Source organism: Saimiri boliviensis, chromosome 7, assembly GCF_048565385.1.
Source record: "Saimiri boliviensis isolate mSaiBol1 chromosome 7, mSaiBol1.pri, whole genome shotgun sequence".
In the NCBI taxonomy this organism is placed as follows: domain Eukaryota; kingdom Metazoa; phylum Chordata; class Mammalia; order Primates; family Cebidae; genus Saimiri; species Saimiri boliviensis.
Genome location: NC_133455.1, coordinates 100,927,752 through 100,948,763, shown reverse-complemented (window position 1 = coordinate 100,948,763; position 21,012 = coordinate 100,927,752). Strand labels below are relative to the sequence as shown.

Genomic DNA, 21,012 nt, shown 5'->3' with positions numbered 1-21,012 from the left:
TCTTTTTCTTTTTTTTTTTTTTTTTGAGACAGAGTTTCGCTCTTGTTACCCAGGCTGGAGTGCAATGGCGCGATCTCGGCTCACCACAACCTCCGCCTCCTGGGTTCAGGCAATTCTCCTGCCTCAGCCTCCTGAGTAGCTGGGATTACAGGCACGCGCCACCATGCCCAGCTAATTTTTTGTATTTTTAGTAGAGACGGGGTTTCACCTTGTTGACCAGGATGGTCTCGATCTCTCGACCTCATGATCCACCTGCCTTGGCCTCCCAAAGTGCTGGGATTACAGATGTGAGCCACCACGCCAGGCCCATATTTTCCCTTTCTATAGTTTCATATTAAAAAAAATTATATAGTATGTTCTCTTTTGGGTCTGGCTTCTTTTGTTTGGCATACCATTTTTGAGATTTATCTATATTGTTGTTGCTGCTGGTAGCTAATTCCCTTCTACTAGTGAGTAGTATTTCATTGCGTAAATGCAACATACATATAAATGTCTATACATTTTTCTGTTGATGGACATTTGTTTTTTTCCTGAAGTTTGGCTTTTATGAAAACATGTTACAAATATTTATGTGAAAGTCTTTTTGAAAATATGTTTTTTTCCTTCTCTTGAATAAGTTTCTAGAAAAAAAATTAGTGCATTAAATGGTAATTGTAAGTATATCTTTATAAATCTGCTGAACGTCTGATGAGATGTCTTACGTTTTTCTTTACATTTTTTCCTCTGTATATGATGTATCTGCTTTCTCTGTTTTTAAGATTTTTCACTACTGATTTTTTATTTTTTAAAAAAATTTCCATAGGTTATCGGGGTACACGTGGTATTTGGTTTCATGAGTGAGTTCTTTCATTTGTGAGATTTTGGTGCACCCATCACCTGAACAGTGTACACTGAACCCTATTTGTAGCCTTTTATCCCTTGTCCCCGTCCCACTCTTTCTCCCAAGTGCCCAAAGTCCACTGTATTATTCTTATGCCTTTGTGTCCTTCTGGGTTAGCTCAGACGTATCAGTGAGAACATACAATGTTTGGCTTTCCATTCCTGAGTTACTTCACTTAGAATAATAGTATTCAGTCTCATCCAGGTCCCTGCAAATGCCATTATTTCATTCCTTTTTATGGCTGAGTAGTAGTCCATCGTATAAATATATATATACACTTTCTTCTTCTTTTTTTTTTTTTTTTGTAATTTCCTAATGACACATGATGTGGAGTTTCTTTTCATATGTTTGTCATCTGTATACTTCTTTGATGAGGTGTCTGTTTAGGTCTGAAGTGCATTTTTAAATCAAATCATTTTCTTTCTGTTTAACTTTAGGAGTTCTTTGTATATTTTAGATAACAGTCCTTTATCAGATATGTGTTTTGCAAATATTTTCTCCCAGTGTATGGCTTATCTTTTTATTCTCTTGACAGTGTCTTTTACAGAGCAAACACATTTTTTTTTTAGAAAGAAAGAAAAAAAGAAAGAAAGAGAGAAAGAAAGAAAAAAAAAACAAATGAAAGCGAGAAAGAAAGAGGAAGAGAAAGAGGAAGAGAGAATGGGAGTCTTGCTTTATTGCCTAGGCTAGAATGCAGTCTAAAAATGGGTATTGAAAACCTCTTTTATGCCAATAATTGTGCTTAACAATGGAGACAGGAAGGAATAAGGGAGGAAAATAACAAACAAGCAGCCAACCAATATTTCATTTAAACCTGTGAAATGCTATGCAATTACTGAGGAGCGATTTACTCCCAATCGCTGTGATGTGGTGCCGAGAAGAATGTGTGTCTTCTGGATTTGGGGAGGAGAGTTCTGTAAATGTTTATTAAGTTTACTTGTTCCAGGTCTGAGTTCAAGTCCTGGATATCCTTGTTAATTTTCTGTCTCGTTGATCTGTCTAATATAAACAATGTGATGTTAAAGTCTCCCACTATTATTGTGTGGGAGTCTAAGTCTCTTTATAAGTCATTAAGAACTTCCCTAATGTATCTGGGTGCTCCTGTACCAGGTGCGTATATATTTAGGATCGTTAGCTCTTATTGCATTGATCCTTTTACCATTATGTAATGTCCTTCTTTGCCTCTTTTTATCTTTGTTGCTTTGAAGTCTATGTTATCAGAGGTGAGAATTGCAACTCCTACTTTTTATTTTATTTATTTATTGCTCTCCATTTGGTTAGTAAATCTTCCTCCATCCCTTTGTTTTGAGTCTTTGTGTATCCTTGCATGTGAGATGGGTCTGGATGCAGCATACTGATGGGTTTTGGCATTTTATCCAATTTGCCTGTCTGTGTCTTTTGATTGGGGCATTTAGTTGATTTAAATTTAGGATTAATATTAATATATGTGAGTTTCATACTGCCATTTAATGCTAGCTGTCTGTTTTGCCTATTAGTTGATGTAGATTCTTCATTACGTTGATGCTCTTTACCTTTTGGTATATTTTTGGAATGGCTGATACTGGTTGTTCCCTTCTATGTGTAGTGGTTCTTTCAGAAGCTCTTGTAAAGCAGGCCTGGTGGTGATGAAATCTCTGAGTACTTGCCTGTTTGCAAAAGATTTTATTTTTCCTTCACTTATGAAGTTTAGTTTGGCTGGATATGGAATTCTGGGTTGAAAGTTCTTTTCTTTAAGGATGTTGAATATTGGCCCCCACTCTCTTCTGGCTTGTAGGGTTTCTGCTGAGAGATCTGCTGTGAGTCTGATAGGCTTCCCTTTGTGGGTAACCTGACCTTTCTCTCTAGCTGCTGTTAGCATTTTCTCCATCATTTCAACCCTGGTGAATCTGACGATTATGTGCCTTGGGGTTGCTCTTCTTGAGGAATATCTTTGTGGTGTTCTCTGTATTACCTGGACTTGAATATTGGCCTACCTTGCTAGGTTGGGGAAGTTTTCCTGAATAATATCCTGAAGAATATTTTCCCGCTTGGATTCATTCTCTTCATCACATTCAGGTACACCTATCAAATGTAGATTAGGTCTTTTCATATAGTTCCATATTTCTTGGAGACTTTGCTTGTTCCTTTTTACCCTTTTTTCTCTAATCTTGTCTTCTCATTTTATTTCATTGAGTTGGTCTTCAACCTCTGATATCCTTTCTTCTGCTTGGTCCATTTGACTGTTAAAACTTGTGCATGGCCGGGCATGGTGGCTCATGCCTATAATCCCAGCACTTTGGGAGGCCAAGGTGGGTGGATCACAAGGTCAAGAGATCGAGACCATCCTGGTCGACAAGGTGAAACCCCGTCTCTACAAAAATACAAAAATTAGCTGGGCATGGTGGCGGGTGCCTATCGTTTCAGCTACTCAGGAGGCTGAGGCAGGAGAATTGCTTCAATCCAGGAGGTGGAAGCTGTGGTGAGCTGAGATCGTGCTATTGCACTCCAATCTGGGTAACAACAGTGAAACTCCGTCTCAAAAAACAAACAAACAAACAAAAAACAACAACAAAAAAAACTTGTGCTTACTTCGTGAAGTTCTTGTATTTTGTTTTTCAGCTCCATTAGTTCACTTATATTCCTCTCTAAATTATCTATTCTTGTTAGCATTTCATCAAACCTTTTTTCAAGGTTCTTAATTTCTTTGCACTGGGTTAGAACATGTTCTTTTAGCTCACAGAAGTTTCTTATTATCCACCTTCTGAAGCCTGATTCTGACAATTCATCACACTCATTCTCCATCAGGCCTTGTTTCCTTGCTGATGAGGAGCTGCTATCGTCTGAAGGAGGAGAGGCATTCTGATTTCAGATGTTTTCAGCCTTTTTGTGCTGGTTTCTTCCCATCTTTGTGAATTTATCCACCTGTCATCTTTGTAATTGCTGACTTTCAGACTGGGTCTCCGAGTGGACGTCTAGCTTATTGGTGATGATGTTATTTCTGTTTCTTTGTTTTCCTTTGGCGGATGCCCCTCCCCCACAGAGCTGGACCTTCCTGGGATCAGCTGTGCTTGCTGTGAAACTCTCAACCGTCAGCGTTTCCAGTTGCTGTTTTTTTGGGGGGGGGGGGGTGGTGGGACTGGCCAAGCCTGATCACCTGGCTCCCCGCCTCGGAGTCCCCTTTTTTTCTTTTCCTAATTAAATAGTAGATTCTCTCCCAGGTGCCCAGTCGCTTGCTGAAAAGTCACCAGGATCTATGCAATTTCCCATGCAGTGACCGTGCCAGCTGAAACAGTGGAGCTGAGATTTGTGACGCTTTTCTGCCTGGGAATCTCCTGGTCTGGCTCCCCACTTCAGTCCCCTTTTCAATCAGCTGAATGGGCGACTCTGCCTCCCCAGAGCTCCAAACGCCAACTCAAAGGGCACCCACTTCCTTATACTCCGCACTGAGAACAACCGTGCCAGGACACCAGCAAAACAGCTGCGTGTCCACTCACTCCCTGCACCTTCACTGGGAGCTGCAATCCTGAGCTGCTGCTAAACGGCCATCTTGGATCTCTCTGTATATATACACATTTTCTTTATCCACTCGTTGACTGATAGGCATCTGGGCTGGTTCCACAATTTTGCAATTCTGAATTGTGCCACTATTAACATGCATGTGCAAGTATCTTTTTTGTATAATGACTTCTTTTTCTCTGGGTAGATACCTAGTAGTGGGATTGCTGGATCAAATGGTAGTTCTACTTTTAGTTCTTTAGGGAATCTCCACCCTAGTTTCCATAGTGACTGTACCAGCTTACCTTCCCACTAGCAGTGTAGACATGTTCCCTGATCACTGCATTCACATCAGCAGCTCCCGTTTTTTGACTTTTTCATTATGACCATTCTTGAAGGAGTCCAGGTATCACATGGTGGTTTTGATTTGTATTTCCCTGCTCATTACTGATGTTGAGCATATTTTTTCATATGTTTGCTGGCCATTTGTATATCTTATCTTGAGAATTGTTCCTTTATATCTTTAGCCCACTTTTTGATGTAATGGTTATTCTTTACTTACAGATTTGTTTGAGTTTCTTGTAGATTTTGGATATTCTAATATATCTTCACTTGTATAGATTGTGAAGATTTTCTCCCACTCTGTGGGCTGTCTGTTTACTCTGCAGATTGTCCCTTTTGTCATGGAAAATGTCTTTAATTAAGTCCCAACTTCTTTTTTTTCTTAAAGAATCAATTTATTGACAATTTTACTTGTAAATATATTTATTCAACATTGATATTTTGAATAGTAGTAAAACATGGTACCTGTGAAAAATATTTGGACTGAAATAATTTCGCATTAAATATCAAAAAGTAAAAATTTAATTATTCTACATATAGCAGAATTTGTTCTGAAAATGCCATTCATAGATAACATTTATTGTTTTTTACTTGATATATTTGCTTAGAGATTCTTTGTAATTTACTAGTTCTTTTAATCATGACATTAGAGTGCTGATTTTATATCTTTCCTCACTTCTCTGGGGGGCATTTAGTGCTATAAATTTCTCTCTAGACATTGCTTTAAATGTGTCCCAGAGAATCTGGTACGTTGTGTCTTTATTCTCATTGGTTTCTAAGAATATCTTTATTTCTTCCTCATTTCTTTCTTTATCCAGTAATCACTCAGGAGCAGGTTGTTTAGTTTCCATGTAGTTGTGTAGTTTTTGGTGAGTTTCTTAATTCTGAGTCCTAATTTGATTGCACTGTGAGAGACTGGTTGTTATGATTTCCATTCTTTTGCATTTGCTGAGGAGTGTTTTACTTCCAATTATGTGGTCAATTTTCGAATAAATGTGTTGTGGTGCTGAGGAGAATGTATATTCTGTGGTTTGGGGTGAAGAATTCTGTAGATGTCTATTAGGTCTGCTTGGATCACATCTGAGTTCAAGTCCTGGATATCCTTGTGAATTTTCTGTCTTGTTGATCTGTCTAGTATTGACAGTGGGATGTTAAAATCATCCAATATTATTGTGTGGGAGTCTAAGTCTCTTTGTAGGTCATTAAGAACTTGCTTTAGGAATCTGGCTGCTCCTGTATTGCGTGCATCTATGTCTAGGATAATTATCTCTTCTAGTTGCATTGATCACTTTACCATTATGTAATACCCTTCTTTGTCTTTTTTGATCTTTTTTGGTATAAAGTCCATTTTGTCAGAGGCTAGGATTGCAACCCCTGCCTTTTTTTGATCTCCATTTGCTTGGTAAATGTTTCTCTATCACTTTATTTTGAGCCTATGTGTGTCTTTGCAAGTGAGATGGGTTTCTTGAACACAGCACATCAATGGGTCTTGACTTTTTTTTTAATCAAATTTGCCATTCTGTGTCTTTTGATTGGGGCATTTATCCCATTTACATTTAAAGTTAATATTGTTATATGTGAATTTGACCTTTCCATTTGGATGCTAGCTGGTTGTTTTGCCCATTAGTTGATGCAGTTTCTTCATAATATTGATGGTCTTTACAGTTTGGTATGTTTTTGTAGTGGCTGGTACTGGTTGTTCCTTTTCATGCTTAGTGCTTCCTTCAGGAGCTCTTGTAAGTCAGGCCTGGTGGTGATGAAATCTCTCAACGGTTGCTTGTCCATAAAGGATTTTATTTCTCCTTCACTTAGGAAGCTTAGTTTGGCTGATATGAAATTCTGGGTTGAAAGTTCTTTTCTTTAAGGATGTTGGATATTGGCCCCCACTCTCTTCTGGCTTGTAGGATTTCTGCCAAGAGATCTGCTGTGAGTCTGATGGGCTTCCCTTCGTGGGCCACATGACCTTTCTCTCTGGCTGCGCTTAGCATTTTTCCCTTCATTTTAACCCTGGTGAATCTGACGATTATATGCCTTGGGGGTTGCTCTTCTTGAAGAATATCTTTGTGGTGTTCTCTGTATTTCCTGGATTTGAATGTTGTTCTGCCTTGCTAGGTTGGAGTTCTCCTGGATAATATCCTGAAGAGTGTTTTCTAACTTGGTTTTGTTATCCCTGTCTTTCAGAGACACCAGTCAAGCGTAGATTTGATCTCCTCACATAATCCCATATTTCTTGAAGGCTTTGTTCATTTTCTTTTTACTCTTGTTTTCTCTACTCTTGCCTTCTTGCTTTATTTCATTGAGTTGATCTTCAATATCTGATATCCTTTCTTCTGTTTGATTCAGCTATTGAAACTTGTGTATGCTTCACGGAGATCTTGTGCTGTGTTTTTCAGCTCCATCAAGTCATTTATGTTCTTCTATAAGCTGGTTATTCTAGTCAGCATTTTGTGTAACCTTTTTTTCAAGGTTCCTAGTTTCCTTGAATTGAGTTAAAACATGCTCCTTTGGCTTGGAGAAGTTTGTGATTACCCACTTTCTGAAGCCTACTTCTGTCAATTTGTCACAGTTTTGTTCCCTTGCTGGTGAGGGATTGTGATCCCTTGGAGGAAAAGAGGTGTTTTGGCTTTTGGTAATTTCAGCCTTTTTGTGCTGATTCCTTCCCATCTTCATGGACTTATCTACCTTTGGTCTTTGAAGCTAGTGACTTTTGGATGGAGTTTCTGAGTGGACATCTTTTCTGTTGATGTTCAAATTATTTCTTTCTGTTTGTTAATTTTCTTTTTAACAGTTAGACCCCTCTGCTGCAGGTCTGCTGGAGTTTGCTGGAGGTCCACTCCAGACCCTGCTTGTCTGGGAATCACCTGCAGGGGCTGCGGAACAGCAAAGATTGCTGCCTGTTCCTTCCTCTGGTAGCTGTGTCCCAAAAAGGGAACCTGTCAGATATCTGCCAGAGCTCTTCTGTATGACACGTCTCCCAGTTAGGATACACGGGGTGGGGGAGGGGGTCAGGGAGCCACTTGAGGAGGCAGCCCGTCCCTCAAGCACTGCGCTGGGGGATCCTTGCTTCCTTCAGGGCTGCCACGCAGGGACGTTTAAGTCTGCTGAAGCAGAATTCATAACCGCCCCTTTTCCCAGATGCTCTGTCCCAGGAAAGTGGGGGCTTTTTAAATCCCTGATGGCCTGCTGTCTTTCTTCTTTTTTTCTGGGATGCCCTGCCCAGCAAGAAGGGAATCTACTTGACCGTCTGCCTGCAGAGGTCTCCGCCCAGCTGCTTTGTAAACTTCCCAGCAGCTTTGTTAAAACAGTCAATGTTGAAACCGCTTTCTGGGCTCTGCCCAGCTGCTGTGTAAACTTACCGGTGGCTTTGTTTACACAGGCAATGTTGAAACCCCTTAGGAAGCCTCAGTCATGGTGGACGCCCCTCCCCCTACCAAGCTCTAACTTCCCAGGTTGAGCTCAGACTGCTGTGCTTGTGAGAATTTTAAGCCAGTGGATTTTAGTTTGCCGGTCTCAGTCCCCTTTTTCAGGGGATTGGGTGGTTCTGTCTCGCTGGTATTCCAGGTGCCACTTGACTAAAACTGCCACCCAGTTTTGTGCTGGAAACTCAGGTGCTGGCGTTGTAGGCGCCAGATGGAGTCTCCTGGTCTGTGGGTTCTGTAAACCATGGGAAAATTTAGTGTCTGAACCAGTGTCCAGAAAAGCCCCTAATGGTTTCCCTTGGTTGGGAGAGAGAGTTCTCTGGCCGCTTGCACATCCTGGGTGAGGCTATGCCCCGCCCTGCTTTGGCTTGCCCACCTTGGGCTGTTGCCACAGTCTAACCAGTCCCAATGAGATGAACCTGGTAGCTCTATCACCAGGTAGATCTGGAGATCACTCATCTTCTGGTGCACTCTTGCTGGGAACTGCAGACCGGAGCTGTTCCTATTCAACTGTTTTAGCTTTTTATTGGGGCATGACCATTATTTCTTTTAAGGCATTGCTAAATGTTTTGTCTAAATGAAAAAAAAGAAACAAATGGAAAATTCCACATTACACACGGATCTAGTGATCTCAACATACTTATGGGTTTCTACTAACGATTGTACTGTTTTGGGGCATTGCTTTCTCAATTTCCTTTTTTTCCTTTTTACCTCATCTCTCAGAATAAATCAAAGGAAACCCCAGTCTTTGAAAAAGACTTCTTCTTTTGAGTTAACTTTCTTATATTGGGAAACTTCTAATCTCACTAGAATATGTAACATTGGTGTTCAGTCTCAAGTATTTCTGAATATATTCCTCTATTCACAGGAATATACTCTGGGGGGAAAATAGAGAAAGTTCTTGCCCTCCTCACCATTGAACAACAAGAGACTAATTATACAATGGGACTAGAAAAGCCTCAAAGTAAACGTGAGTACTTTCTTTCCTTTCAATTTCAAAGAAGCAGATGGAAATATAACTAAATTTGAAAGATGTGAATGGATGGTAGTTTTAAAGATTGTTGATGAGGATGGGGAGGAGGAGGTGGAAGGACATAAAAGTGATGTTGATGAAGAGGAAGGACATGCAGTCAAATAACTTCTTTATACAATGTAGACTGGATCAAGAGGGGAGATAAAATATATAAAAGAGAAATGAGAGGAAAAGAAAGAGGGTAATATGAGAAGATTCTTTTAAAGGCAAAAGAGAAAAGGAAGATGTAGAAAACACACTTACGCTTACGGTGTATGAGAGGCTCTGATTGTCCCATTTTATGTCTGTCTTAAGTGACACCGGTGGCTTTGTATTGTGATAATACTGAATAATGTTTTTGATCGATATATAGAACAAATGCAGAAATGTATAAATTAAAAGTAAAGTTTAACTTTATCTCATCACCCTCCCATGGCAGACTTCATTAGGATCACACTTTACAAAGGTCCTAAAACTACCTTTTTAGGTAACACTATTTCTTGGAGATTTTTTGCATCAACATATACTGATTACAGGCTTATTTAATTACTATATAGAATGTCATTGTGTGAAGTGACCGTAATTTAGAATTTCCACTATTGATGAGACAAATGTAAATATTAGATTCCAGTATGTTTTTTATATTTTGAAAAGTACTGCAATGAATATCTTTTAACATAAATAAGTTTGATTATTTCTATAGGATAGATACCTATAATTGAAATTATTGTGGCAAATGTAATACATTTCAAAATGGATAAATGCTACTAAATTGATCCTTCTAAAAGCCGTTCCTAATTTTAGAGTCCAGGCAGCAGCATTTATTTTCTCACCAAGGGTGTTTATTTCCCCTCAGCCTCGCCAACACTGCATGTATTTAATTTACTTAAAAAATCTGATATGTGAAAAGTTATACCACAATCTTTTAGTTTACAGTTCCATGATTGGGCATATTTTTGTTTGATTAGTGTTTTTATAACTTGAGCAAATTAAAATTTCAGCAAATTTCCTGCTCAAAGTTTTGCTTAGTTTTCTAGTTGATTCTGAAATTCTTTATACGGTCTGGATATTAATACTACGACAAGACTTTTCTTTCATATGTTCCTTACCTTTAATATTGTTTGTGTTATATAGAAGTTTTAATTTTTGCCGGGCGCGGTGGCTCGAGCCTGTAATCCCAGCACTTTGGGAGGCCGAGGTGGGTGGATCACGAGGTCGAGAGATCGAGACCATCCTGGTCAACATGGTGAAACCCCGTCTCTACTAAAAATACAAAAAATTAGCTGGGCATGGTGGCGCGTGCCTGTAATCCCAGCTACTCAGGAGGCTGAGGCAGGAGAATTGCTTGAATCCAGGAGGCGGAAGTTGCGGTGAGCCGAGATCGCGCCATTGCACTCCAGCCTAGGTAACAAGAGCGAAACTCCGTCTCAAAAAAAAAAAAAAAAAAAAAAAAAAGAAGTTTTAATTTTTATGTACCCAAATTATCAATTTTAGTGGCTTTTGGATTTTGTATCTTACTTATAAAATTCTTTTTGTTCCAAAATTACCAAAAAACTTACATTTTTCTTTCTTATTTATTCAATAAGCTCTAAAAATCGATTTATTTGGAGAAAATATTTATGCTTTCTCTAGATCTAAAATATGTTGTTTGCTTTCATTTTTACATTGCTCCTTGGTAGGATTAGCTTCCCTAGCTTGTCTTTGAGAGGAGGTTAATCTCTATTTTTCTTTTAGTCCTAATGGAAGGAGGCATGCATTTCCAGCTGATTCCTTGGGTTATTGCTATAGTTTTCATCTTACTTCTCGGTTCCTGTTTTATTGCCAGTTGTTTGGGTAAGTTATTAGCCAAAGTAGAACATTTCTTGAATTATTTTTTCCAAACATCTTTTCTGAAGTTGCTCTAAGCCTTTTGCTATCTTGATTTTTCTTAATATAACCTGTCTATAATATCTTCAGAGTCTTGTGTTCAATATTCAGAGCTACATTGTTCACCTTCTGTCTTTTGATGGTGGTACCTTGTGATAGAGAATGACAGATGGAATTTAAATCGTTTTCTGTACATGTAAAAGGTGGTTACTATAGTAAATTTCTGCTCATTTTGGACGGGATTACAAAGGGATATATCTTATGATTAAAGAGTAAGCAGCAGAAAAATAACTTTCAGATAGACTGGCTTTGAAAAGAACAATGTTGGAAGAATTGTTCTCTCTCTCTCTTTCTCTTTCTCTACCTCTCTCTCTTTCTTTTGACCTCTTTATTGATATAAAATTGACATATAAAAACCTGCACATACTTAATGTACACATCTCAATTTGGGAGATAAGTATACAGCCTTGAAACCATCACCATCATTAAAGCCATTGGAAGCCATTCTTTTTTGTGTGTGTGTGAGATGGAGTTTCACTCTTGTTACCCAGGCTGGAGTGCAATGGCGCAATCTTGGCTCACCGCAACCTCCGCCTCCTGGGTTCAGGCAATTCTCCTGCCTCAGCCTCCTGAGTAGCTGGAATTACAGGCACGCGCCACCATGCCCAGCTAATGTTTTGTATTTTTGGTAGAGACGGGGTTTCACCATGTTGACCAGGATGGTCTTGATCTCTTGACCTCGTGATCAACCCGCCTTGGCCTCCCAAAGTGCTGGGATTACAGGCGTGAGCCACCGCGCCCGGTGAGAACAATTTCTTAAGTCACAAAATGCACTAGAAAATAAACATTGACAAATTATACTCCATTAAAATGAGTTACTGTACAATAAAACATACTACTAACAGTGAAAATAAGCCATAGGAGAGGATACTTGTAATGTATATTATTAGTAAATAATTCACATGCAAATTATATAACATTTTTTTCAAACCAATAGGAAAAATATTTACAATAAAAGCAGTGGGCAAAGTCTTAAATAGGTACTAAAAAAAAGAAAATGAAATGTCTAAAAAACACACAAAAGTATCAGGCTCATTAATTATCAGGGAAATGCAAATGCAACTCACGATAAGATACCTTTGCACACATAACAGGATGGCAACAATTAAAAAGTCTGGCACTACCAAATATTGATGATGCCATGGGGCAAATGGACCTCTAATGAATTGCTTCTTGTGGAGTTTAAGCATTACAACCAGTTTGGAAAAGTTGGCCACTGTCATAGTTTACAATCTTTATACCCTATTGCCTGCACTTCCACTCCTACATATATGCCCTACAGAAATGCATGCTTACGCGCCTCACAATGCATGGTCAAAAATGCTTGGAAGAAGCATAATTCACAGTAGCCAAACACTGGAAAAAATGCAAACATCTAATAGGAGTAGAATAGATAAATATATTTCATTTCGTGAAGACAATAGTTCACTTATTGCAATGAAAACAGATGAATTATAGCTGGCACGTAACAAAATAGATACATTTCAGAAACAATGCTAAACAGAAAACAGAATCAGAATATATACTGTATGATTGCCATTCAAAAACAGGCAGATCTGATCTGTAGGTCCGGGACATGTTAGTACGTGATAAAATTGTGAAGCAGAGCACAATGGTTACCTTTCAAGGAGAGGGAGTGAGTTGCGTTTGAGATGCAAAGGCTACCTGGGGTTTTGGCAGTACTCTGTTTCTTTAGCTGAGCTTAGTTTTCTTGAGGTTAGTTGTTACCTGGAGTGTTCACCTTACAATAATTTGCTAAACTATTTTCCGCTTTTTTACATTTGTTTATATTTCAAGGTGAAAGCATTTTAGAAATGCATATGACTCATACAACCCAGTGCTCACCGAAAGCCTCTACTCTAACACATATTTTGATAGAAAAACATGCTTACGAGCATGTGCACATAAGAGTTTGCAAAACTCCTATAAAGTGCAAAATAGACAATATGATAATAAAAATATTAATTTTCAACAATTATTTTCAACCAATTCACCTGGAGCTGAAACAAACAAGCTGTATAGAAAGAAAAGAGAATATGAGGGCCTTAACTACTAGGATATGAGAAAGGTTAGGGAGGTCAGCCCCTATTTCCCTAATTAGCGCTTATATAGAAAAAGGAACCTAACTTGCTTTTATCTTTAACAGTGACTCATCACAACTTTTCACGCTGTAAGAGAGGCACAGGAGTGAACATGTTAGAGCACCATGCAAAGCTCACTTGCATCAAAGAGAAATCAGAGCTGAAAAGTGCTGAAGGTAGAGAACATAAGAGAATTTCTCCTTTAATTTCCATTTTCATTGAAATTCATAATTTGACTTAAGGAATGTCAATAGTGAACCAGGAAGGATTAAAATAGCATAAGAGGAGAACTTGGCATAGGAGTACCTAACAATATATTAAGATAGAATTATTTCTCATTACTGTCATCAGTTAAGAACTGGAGAATATGGCGTAACAGATTGATGGGTTCTTTTTGACATCCAAAATGTAACATTAATCAAATTGAATTTTTCCTTGATTCAGATATATCATAAAGACAGGTTCCTCCTAGCATATATAGCTTTGCGGACATGTGTTTATTTCTTGTATTATTGTAGAATTTGTCATCTCATTTGGGAGAATGGAAGAGTGCCTGAGGTTTCATAGGTTCTTTACCCCCTTTAAGTAAAATATCCTGCAAAAGTTTTGTAATGGAAACACTTTAAATATGAAAGTCAACAGATGTGGGAACATTGAAAAATATTCATGCTTTCTAAGAGAATGTTTTATAACTTTCTCATAGTCATTATGTGGTTTCCAATACTTATGTTTATAAGATATTTAGGAATGCAATTTTTAGGATCTTTTGGCAGGACAGAATAATTTTGGTAATGTTGATATTATTCTCACAAATATAAATTGAGTATTCGGTAGTAGAATAGTTATGTAATCTGTTACAGATGAAATGTTCTTTCGTTACCAATTTCCGTTTGAATTTTCACCTGAGGGAGCACCTGGAGCTGTTGTCCTGTTGGCTGGAGAGCCTTCCAGTCCAACTGCTATTTTCCTCTTACTGACAACAAGACGTGGGCTGAGAGTGAAAGGAACTGTTCAGGGATGCGGGCCCATCTGATGACCATCAGCACGGAAGCTGAGCAGGTGTGTTGGGAGGATCGCATCAGTTTCTCTGCTGGTTTGAATCTCTTCGTGGAGAAAGACGAATTTCTCTGTTGCAATGCCTCTGTTTTCATCTGCTCCATCTGCCTGGAAAGCCCTTTCTTCCTCTTCAATGTTTCGCCTTATGGCCAACTTCTCTTGGTCTTTCTATATTAGATTCATATGTTTTCTTCTCCAGAAAGCTATCCTAACTACCTTCTGCATTCTACCCCTCCCTTTTCTAAGTAGGGGGTACTTCTGTGGGGCTTTGTGCACAATGAGATTATGGCATTTACTCCACTCCACTCTAACTGTGTTTACTGCTCGATCTCTTCCAGTGACTCCTCCTATGTGGAGAGCTGGAATCAGGCTCTACTCACCTTTGCATTTCCAATGCCCTGTGCAGTGTGAAGCATACTGGATAGGTCTTGATAAATGTTTGGTTAGTAGGTGAATAAATGAATGGCTAATCAGGACTGAACTAGCTTCTCAGGATAAAGCATAGGAAAAATAGTTCCAAGATAATGGATCTAACAATAAGTAAAGAAATATTAGGGTAAATTCTTTAAAGCCTGAAATTTATTTCCTCGTATAATATGTTTCCACTTAGGTACCATGATTCAGATCCTAACTTTTTCTTGATGAATAGTTTCCTCAAGGAGTTCGTTTCCATAGCTTTACAATCTATAGGTTCAGTGATTCTGAATAAAATGGAATTTAATGAAATATGCACACAATTAAAGAGGGTGATATTAAAAACACCACCTCCTTAAACTTCTAATGCTATTAAGCATTGTGCTAAAAGGGTTGTAAGTATGACCTCACTTAATCTTCATAGTAAGTCTATGAAGTATTTGGAGCTGTCCCTTCTGAAGATAAAAAGCACTGGGGTTTGGTGAGACTGAAGAAATTAAACTAAAAGCAGGATTTGAAAACAGATCTACCTGATGCCAGAGCTTTTGTGCTTAACCACTTAACTAGTTGACATCTTTCCTCTTTTTCCAACATAATAGCCATCACCGGACTCATGCAAATATATTAAAATTTCTATTTTTATGCAGAACTTTATTATTCAATTTTTGGATAGACGGTTTTCCTATTTCCTTGGACTTAGAAATGAGAACACCGAAGGTCAGTGGCGCTGGGTGGACCAGATGCCATTTAACCCACGCATAGTGTGAGTATATTGAGTGGGGCTAAGGGGATTTATGAGCAAAGGTTAGAAGATGGTAGCAAGAAACATCCATTTTGAAGTGGAGTACATTGATATAAAAATGTTAGGAGAGACACTGTAGGCTGAGTAATCTCCATATGCTATGTCCCAGCTCCAGAATGTTTCTGTGATTTCCATGAAATTGTCAGTATTCTTATTTGTACAATGTCAATAATGAAAGAATGAATAGCGTGGAAGTGATATAAAAATTGTTTTAGGCTTGACATTTAAATAAACAATATAAGCAATAAAGATTGTCTTTGAATTAGAATTAAAATCTTGTCAGCTTTTTTTCTTGAAGCCAATATTGTTTAGTAAAAATATAATGAAAAACCACATGTGCAATTTAAAATTTTTTGGTAGCCATATTGAGAAAGTAAAAAGAAGCAAGTAAAATGTATTTTATTAATGTATTAATGATGTATGTAACCCAGTATATCCAAATCTTACCATCTCAACATGAAATCAATATATAATTATTACTGAGATGTTTGACATTCTTTATTGGTACTAACTCTTCAAAATACAGTGTGCCCTTAAGACTTAAAGCACATTTCAATTCAGAGAAGCAAAATTTCAGGTGCTCAGTAGCTACAGGTGTCTAGTGACTGTAGTGTTAGTGCAGGTCTAAACTGTTCACTAGGGACATTTCTCTGAATTGTCTCCTAATATATCTATATCTAATCTACATCTATAATCTACATTATCTATATATACATAGATATCTCTCTATGTTGTTTTTCTTTCAGATTCTGGCATGAGAACGAACCCAACAACAATCAGGGAGAAAACTGTGTTGTTCTTGTTTATAAACAAGATAAATGGGCCTGGAATGATGTTCCTTGTACCTCTGAAGCAAGTAGGATTTGTAAAATACCTGGAACCACCTTCAACTAGAAACCCACAAAGCGGTGCTTGTGATGGAGAGAAAAGAACCAATTAGAACAGAGCAGAATGTACATGCATCATTGGAACACAGAAAACATGCTGGGTCATAGAGCGTTTTTAGTCATGATGGTCTTTTTTATTCGGTTTGATTCATTCATGACTCTCTTTCTCTCTCTCTTTCTCTCTCTCTCTCTCTCTCTCTCTCTCTCTCTCTGTGTGTGTGTGTGTGTGTGTGTGTGTAGATAATGTGGTTTTCGTATGGTGTTTGATGGAAGGAATAATCTTTCTTTGCTTTCTTAGTAGTATTTCAAGGTGTTTATTCTTCAATTGGTGTCGCTGAATGCAGTTAGAAGAATGACTTGAATGATGCAATCTCCTCGTCATTTTTCCCCTGCTCAGATTCTTAGCTCTTAAAATTCAAAGGTGGGATATTCTAACTGGTAGTGGTGCATCATTTTTAACACAAATGTTACAGATACTTTAAAGATTTTTAAACCACATTTTTTTTATTGTTCAATGCTTCATTTGCAGACTCTTTAATATCAGTCATTATATTTGCATTCTATGAGCAAAATTTTTCCAGAACGACAGTGTGGAATAGTTCTGAATTATGGTATTGTACAGTTAGAAAAAAGTCCAAATGCCTTTTAAAAAGTTTACTTCTTACTCCACCCAACATGTCTTTGCAAAGCAGGAATTCTTTGTAAGACACCTTAAACAAAGTCCTTCAATTCTGTAGCAGAAGAAATAAAATCCCTTGGAAGCCAAAGGGCTCACCTTCACATTGCTATTTCATGACAGACCCAGCTGTGTTTCATTAGAGATAAAATGCATTCCCTTTGGTATCACAGGAAGTTACTGGGAATGACTTGGCCTCATTACTTAGCTAACGACTGGATACAATTTCTTAATTATTTGAAGTAACGTTGTATTCGTTTGCATTTTGAATTTGAATAGAAAATCATGTTTTCAACCCATTTATACAAATTTTTAATGTTTCTTCAGAGCTGTATAGCTATAATTTAAACTAGCAAGGAAGTCGTTGTTCTGACAGCCAGAAATTATGCTTTTCTGATGCATGTAGTATTAATTATGAAGGGCAGTCACAACCAACTTTAATAAAATATGGTGGTCTTTCTTAAAAGTCTCAATTTGTTAATTTTTCCTGGATCTAAGCTGGAAAACTCCAAGCAATGGCTTTTTAACCTAACTTTCCTACTACTACTTTAAAAAATAGTATTTATTTTGTAAATTAGTTGTTGATCTTTTGGGTTTGAAATATTGGTGTTTGATTATGTGTGGTGGTGGTGGTGGTGGTGTGTGTGTAACTGTGTTAAAATCTGATACTTTTAGCTGAAATGGTGCTGAATAACTTTGATTGTGTTTGCCATATTCACTAAATTACCTAGCATGAAACCTACAAAACTTGCTGAAGTAACTTTATGTAAATGCTAATGGGCTTTGTATAGTTAATATTATCCATTTTTAGTTTGTAGAAAACTATAGATAGGTAGCGACTCAGTTGTCAATAAAATGTGATCTCCTTGTGATTTTATTCATCTATGCCTGTATCTCTGATCTATTTCTCCCAATGCTGATCGCCTTTTATTACCTCTGCCGCTACCACTATGGGCCAACCTACCACCCTGCTCGCCTACATTATTGCACTGACCTTTGGATTGGTCACCCTGTTTCCACCCTGCTGTGGTTTGAATGGCCCCTCCAAAACCCATATTGAAACATAATCCCAAATGTGGCAGTATTGAAAGGTGGGGCTTTTTTTTTTTTTATTAAAGTAACAATTTTCTTTGTTTCTTCTAAAACAAGAACAAAAATGGGCTACATATGCAGAACGTGCAGGTTTGTTACATAGGTATATGTGTGCCATGGTGGTTTGCTGCCACCTTCTATGTCCCCTCCCCTCACCCCCAACCCCACAACAGGCCCTGGTGCGTGTTGTTCCCCTCTCTGTGTCCATGTTTTCTCAATGTTCAACTCCCACTAATGAGAGAACATGCGGTATCTGGTTTTCTGGTCTTGTGTTAGTTTGTTGAGGAGAATGGCTTCCCGCTTCATCCATGGACTTGCAAAGCTCATGATCTCATGCCTTTTTATGGCTGCATAGTATTCCATGGTGTATGTGTACCACATTTTCTTTATCCAGTCTATCATCGATGGGCATTTGCGTGGGTTCCGTATCTTTGCTATTGTGAACAGTGCTGCAGTAAACATATGTGTGCATGTGTCCTTATGTTGATTTATATACCTTTGGGTAGGTACCCAGTAATGGGATTGCTGGGTCAAATGATATTTCTCGTCCTAGATCCTTGAGGAATAGCCACACTGTCTTCCACCACGGTTGAACTAATTTACACTCACACCAACCGTGTAAAAGTGTTCCTGGTTCTCCATAGCCTTGCTAGCATCTGTTGTCCCCTGATTTTTTTAAATTTTTTTTTTTTTTTTTTTACTTTCTTTTTATTGTACTTTGGGCTCTGGAGTACATGTGCACGTCCTGCATCCTGCAGAATTGTTGCATAGGTACACACACGCCATGGTTGTTTGCTGTCTCCATACCCCCCCCCCATTGCCTACATCAGGCATTTCTCCCAGTGTTATCCCTCCCCATCCTCCCAGTCCCTCCCTGCTATCTCTCCTCTCCCCTCCCCTCCACCCCCCCGTCACCTAGCCCAGTGAGTGTTGTTCCCTTCCCTGTGCCCAAGTGTTCTCATTGTTCATCACCCACCTATGAATGAAAACATGCAGTGTTTGGTTTTGTGTTCTTGTGTCAGTTTGCTGAGAATGATGGTTTCTAGATTCATCCATGTCTCTACAAAGGACACGAAGTTGTTTTTTATGGCTGCATAGTATTCCATGGTGTATATGTGCCACATTTTCTTTGTCCAGTCTATCATTGATGGGCATTTGGGTTGGTTCCAGGTCTTTGATATCATAAACAGTGCCACAACAAACATATGTGTGTATGTGTCTTTATAATAGAACAATTTATAGTCCTTTGGGTACATACCCAGTAATGGGATTGCTGGGTCAAATGGAATTTCTATTTCTAGATCCTTGAGGAATTGCCACACTATCTTCCACAATGGTTGAACTAATTTACACTCCTACCAATAGTGTAAAAGTGTTCCTTTTTCTTCACATCCTCTCCAGCATCTGTTGTCTCCAGATTTTTTAATGATCGCCATTCTAACTGGCGTGAGATGGTATCTGATTGTGGTTTTGATTTGTATTTCTCTGATGACCAGTGATGATGAGCACTTTTTCATGTGTTTGTTGGCCTCATAAATGTCTTCTTTTGAAAAGTGTCTGTTTATATCCTCTGCCCACTTTTGAACGGGTTTGTTTGTTTCTTGTAAATCTGTTTTAGTTCTTTGTAGATTCTGGATATTCGGCCTTTGTCAGATGGGTAGATTGCAAAGATGTTTTCCCCCATTTTGTTGGTTGCTGGTTCACTCTAATGATTGTTTCTTTTGATGTACAGAAACTCTTAAGTTTAATTAGGTCCCATTTGTCTATTTTGGCTTTTGCTGCCATTGCGTTTGGTGTTTTAGTCATGAAGTCCTTGCCTATGCCTATGTTGCCTCTCTAGTTCTTTCAGTTGTGATGTTAGAGTGCCAATTTAGGCTCTTTCCAGCTTTCTGATGTGGACGTTTAGTGCTATAAATTTCCCTCTTAACACTGCTTTAGCCATGTCCCGGAGATTCTGGTACATTTTCTCTTTGTTCTCAGTGGTTTCAAAGAACTTTCTGATTTCTGCCTTAATTTCACTATTTTCCCAGGAGACACTCAGGAGCTGGTTGTTCAATTTCCATGAAATTGTGTGGTTTTGAGTAAGTTTCTTAATCCTGAGTTCTAATTTAATTGCACTGTGGTCTGAGAGACTGCTATGATTTCAGCTCTTTCTCATTTGCTGAGGAGTGTTTTACTTCCAATTATGTGGCCAATTTTAGGATAAGTGCCATGTGACACTAAGCAGAATGTATATTCTGTTGATTTGGAGTAGAGAGTTCTATAGACGTCTACTAGGTCCACTTGATCCAGAGCTGAGTTCAAGTACTAGATATCGTTTTTAATTTTCTGTCTTATTGATCTGTTGAATACCAACAGTGGGATGTTAAAGTCTCCCACTATTATTGTGTGGGAGTCTAAGTCTCTTTGTAGGTCTCTAAGAACTTGTTTTATGAATCTAGGGGCTCCTGTACTGGGTGCATATATGTATTTAGAATAGTTATCTCTTGTTTAATGGTTCCCTTTATGATTATGTAAAGCCTTTCTTTGTCTTTTTTGACCTTTGTTGGTTTAAAGTCCATTTTGTCAGAGACTAAGATTGCAAACCCAGTTTTTTTTTGCTTTTCGTTCGCTTGGAAAATTTTCCTCCATCCCTTTACTTTGAGCCTGTGTGTTTTTCCTTCATTTTGACCTTGGAGAATATGGTGATTATGTGTCTTGGGGTTGATTTTCTTGTGGAGTATCTTAATGGTGTTCTCTGTATTTCCTGAATTTGAATGTTGGCTTGTCTTGCTAAGTTGGGAAAGTTTTCCTGGATAATATTTGGATGTGTGTTTTCCAGCTTGTTTCCATTCTCCCTATCTCCTTCTGATAATCCAATCAATTGTAGGTTTGGTCTTTTTTTTTTTTTTTGAGACGGAGTTTCGCTCTTGTTACCCAGGCTGGAGTGCAATGGCGCGATCTCAGCTCAC

General features: G+C 38.3%; 1 protein-coding gene across 5 annotated transcripts in view; it reads left to right on the top strand.

Annotated features, from left to right (window-relative positions):
- Nucleotides 1-18,029, top strand: part of LOC101035445 (C-type lectin domain containing 6A) — a 74,188-nt gene extending 56,159 nt beyond the window's left edge. For 4 of the 5 annotated variants that reach the window (XM_074403121.1, XM_074403119.1, XM_074403124.1 and 1 more), the window contains 6 exons: nucleotides 8,984-9,085; nucleotides 10,862-10,960; nucleotides 13,200-13,310; nucleotides 14,042-14,193; nucleotides 15,252-15,367; nucleotides 16,153-18,027. In XM_074403121.1, coding sequence (XP_074259222.1) covers nucleotides 8,984-9,085; nucleotides 10,862-10,960; nucleotides 13,200-13,310; nucleotides 14,042-14,193; nucleotides 15,252-15,367; nucleotides 16,153-16,300 — 728 coding nt within the window. In that variant the 3' untranslated portion in view covers nucleotides 16,301-18,027. Of the gene's footprint in view, nucleotides 1-8,983; nucleotides 9,086-10,861; nucleotides 10,961-13,199; nucleotides 13,311-14,041; nucleotides 14,194-15,251; nucleotides 15,368-16,152 lie in introns of all 5 variants that reach the window. The other variant, XM_074403122.1, reaches the window with a different exon arrangement.
- Nucleotides 18,030-21,012: the final 2,983 nt, after the last annotated feature.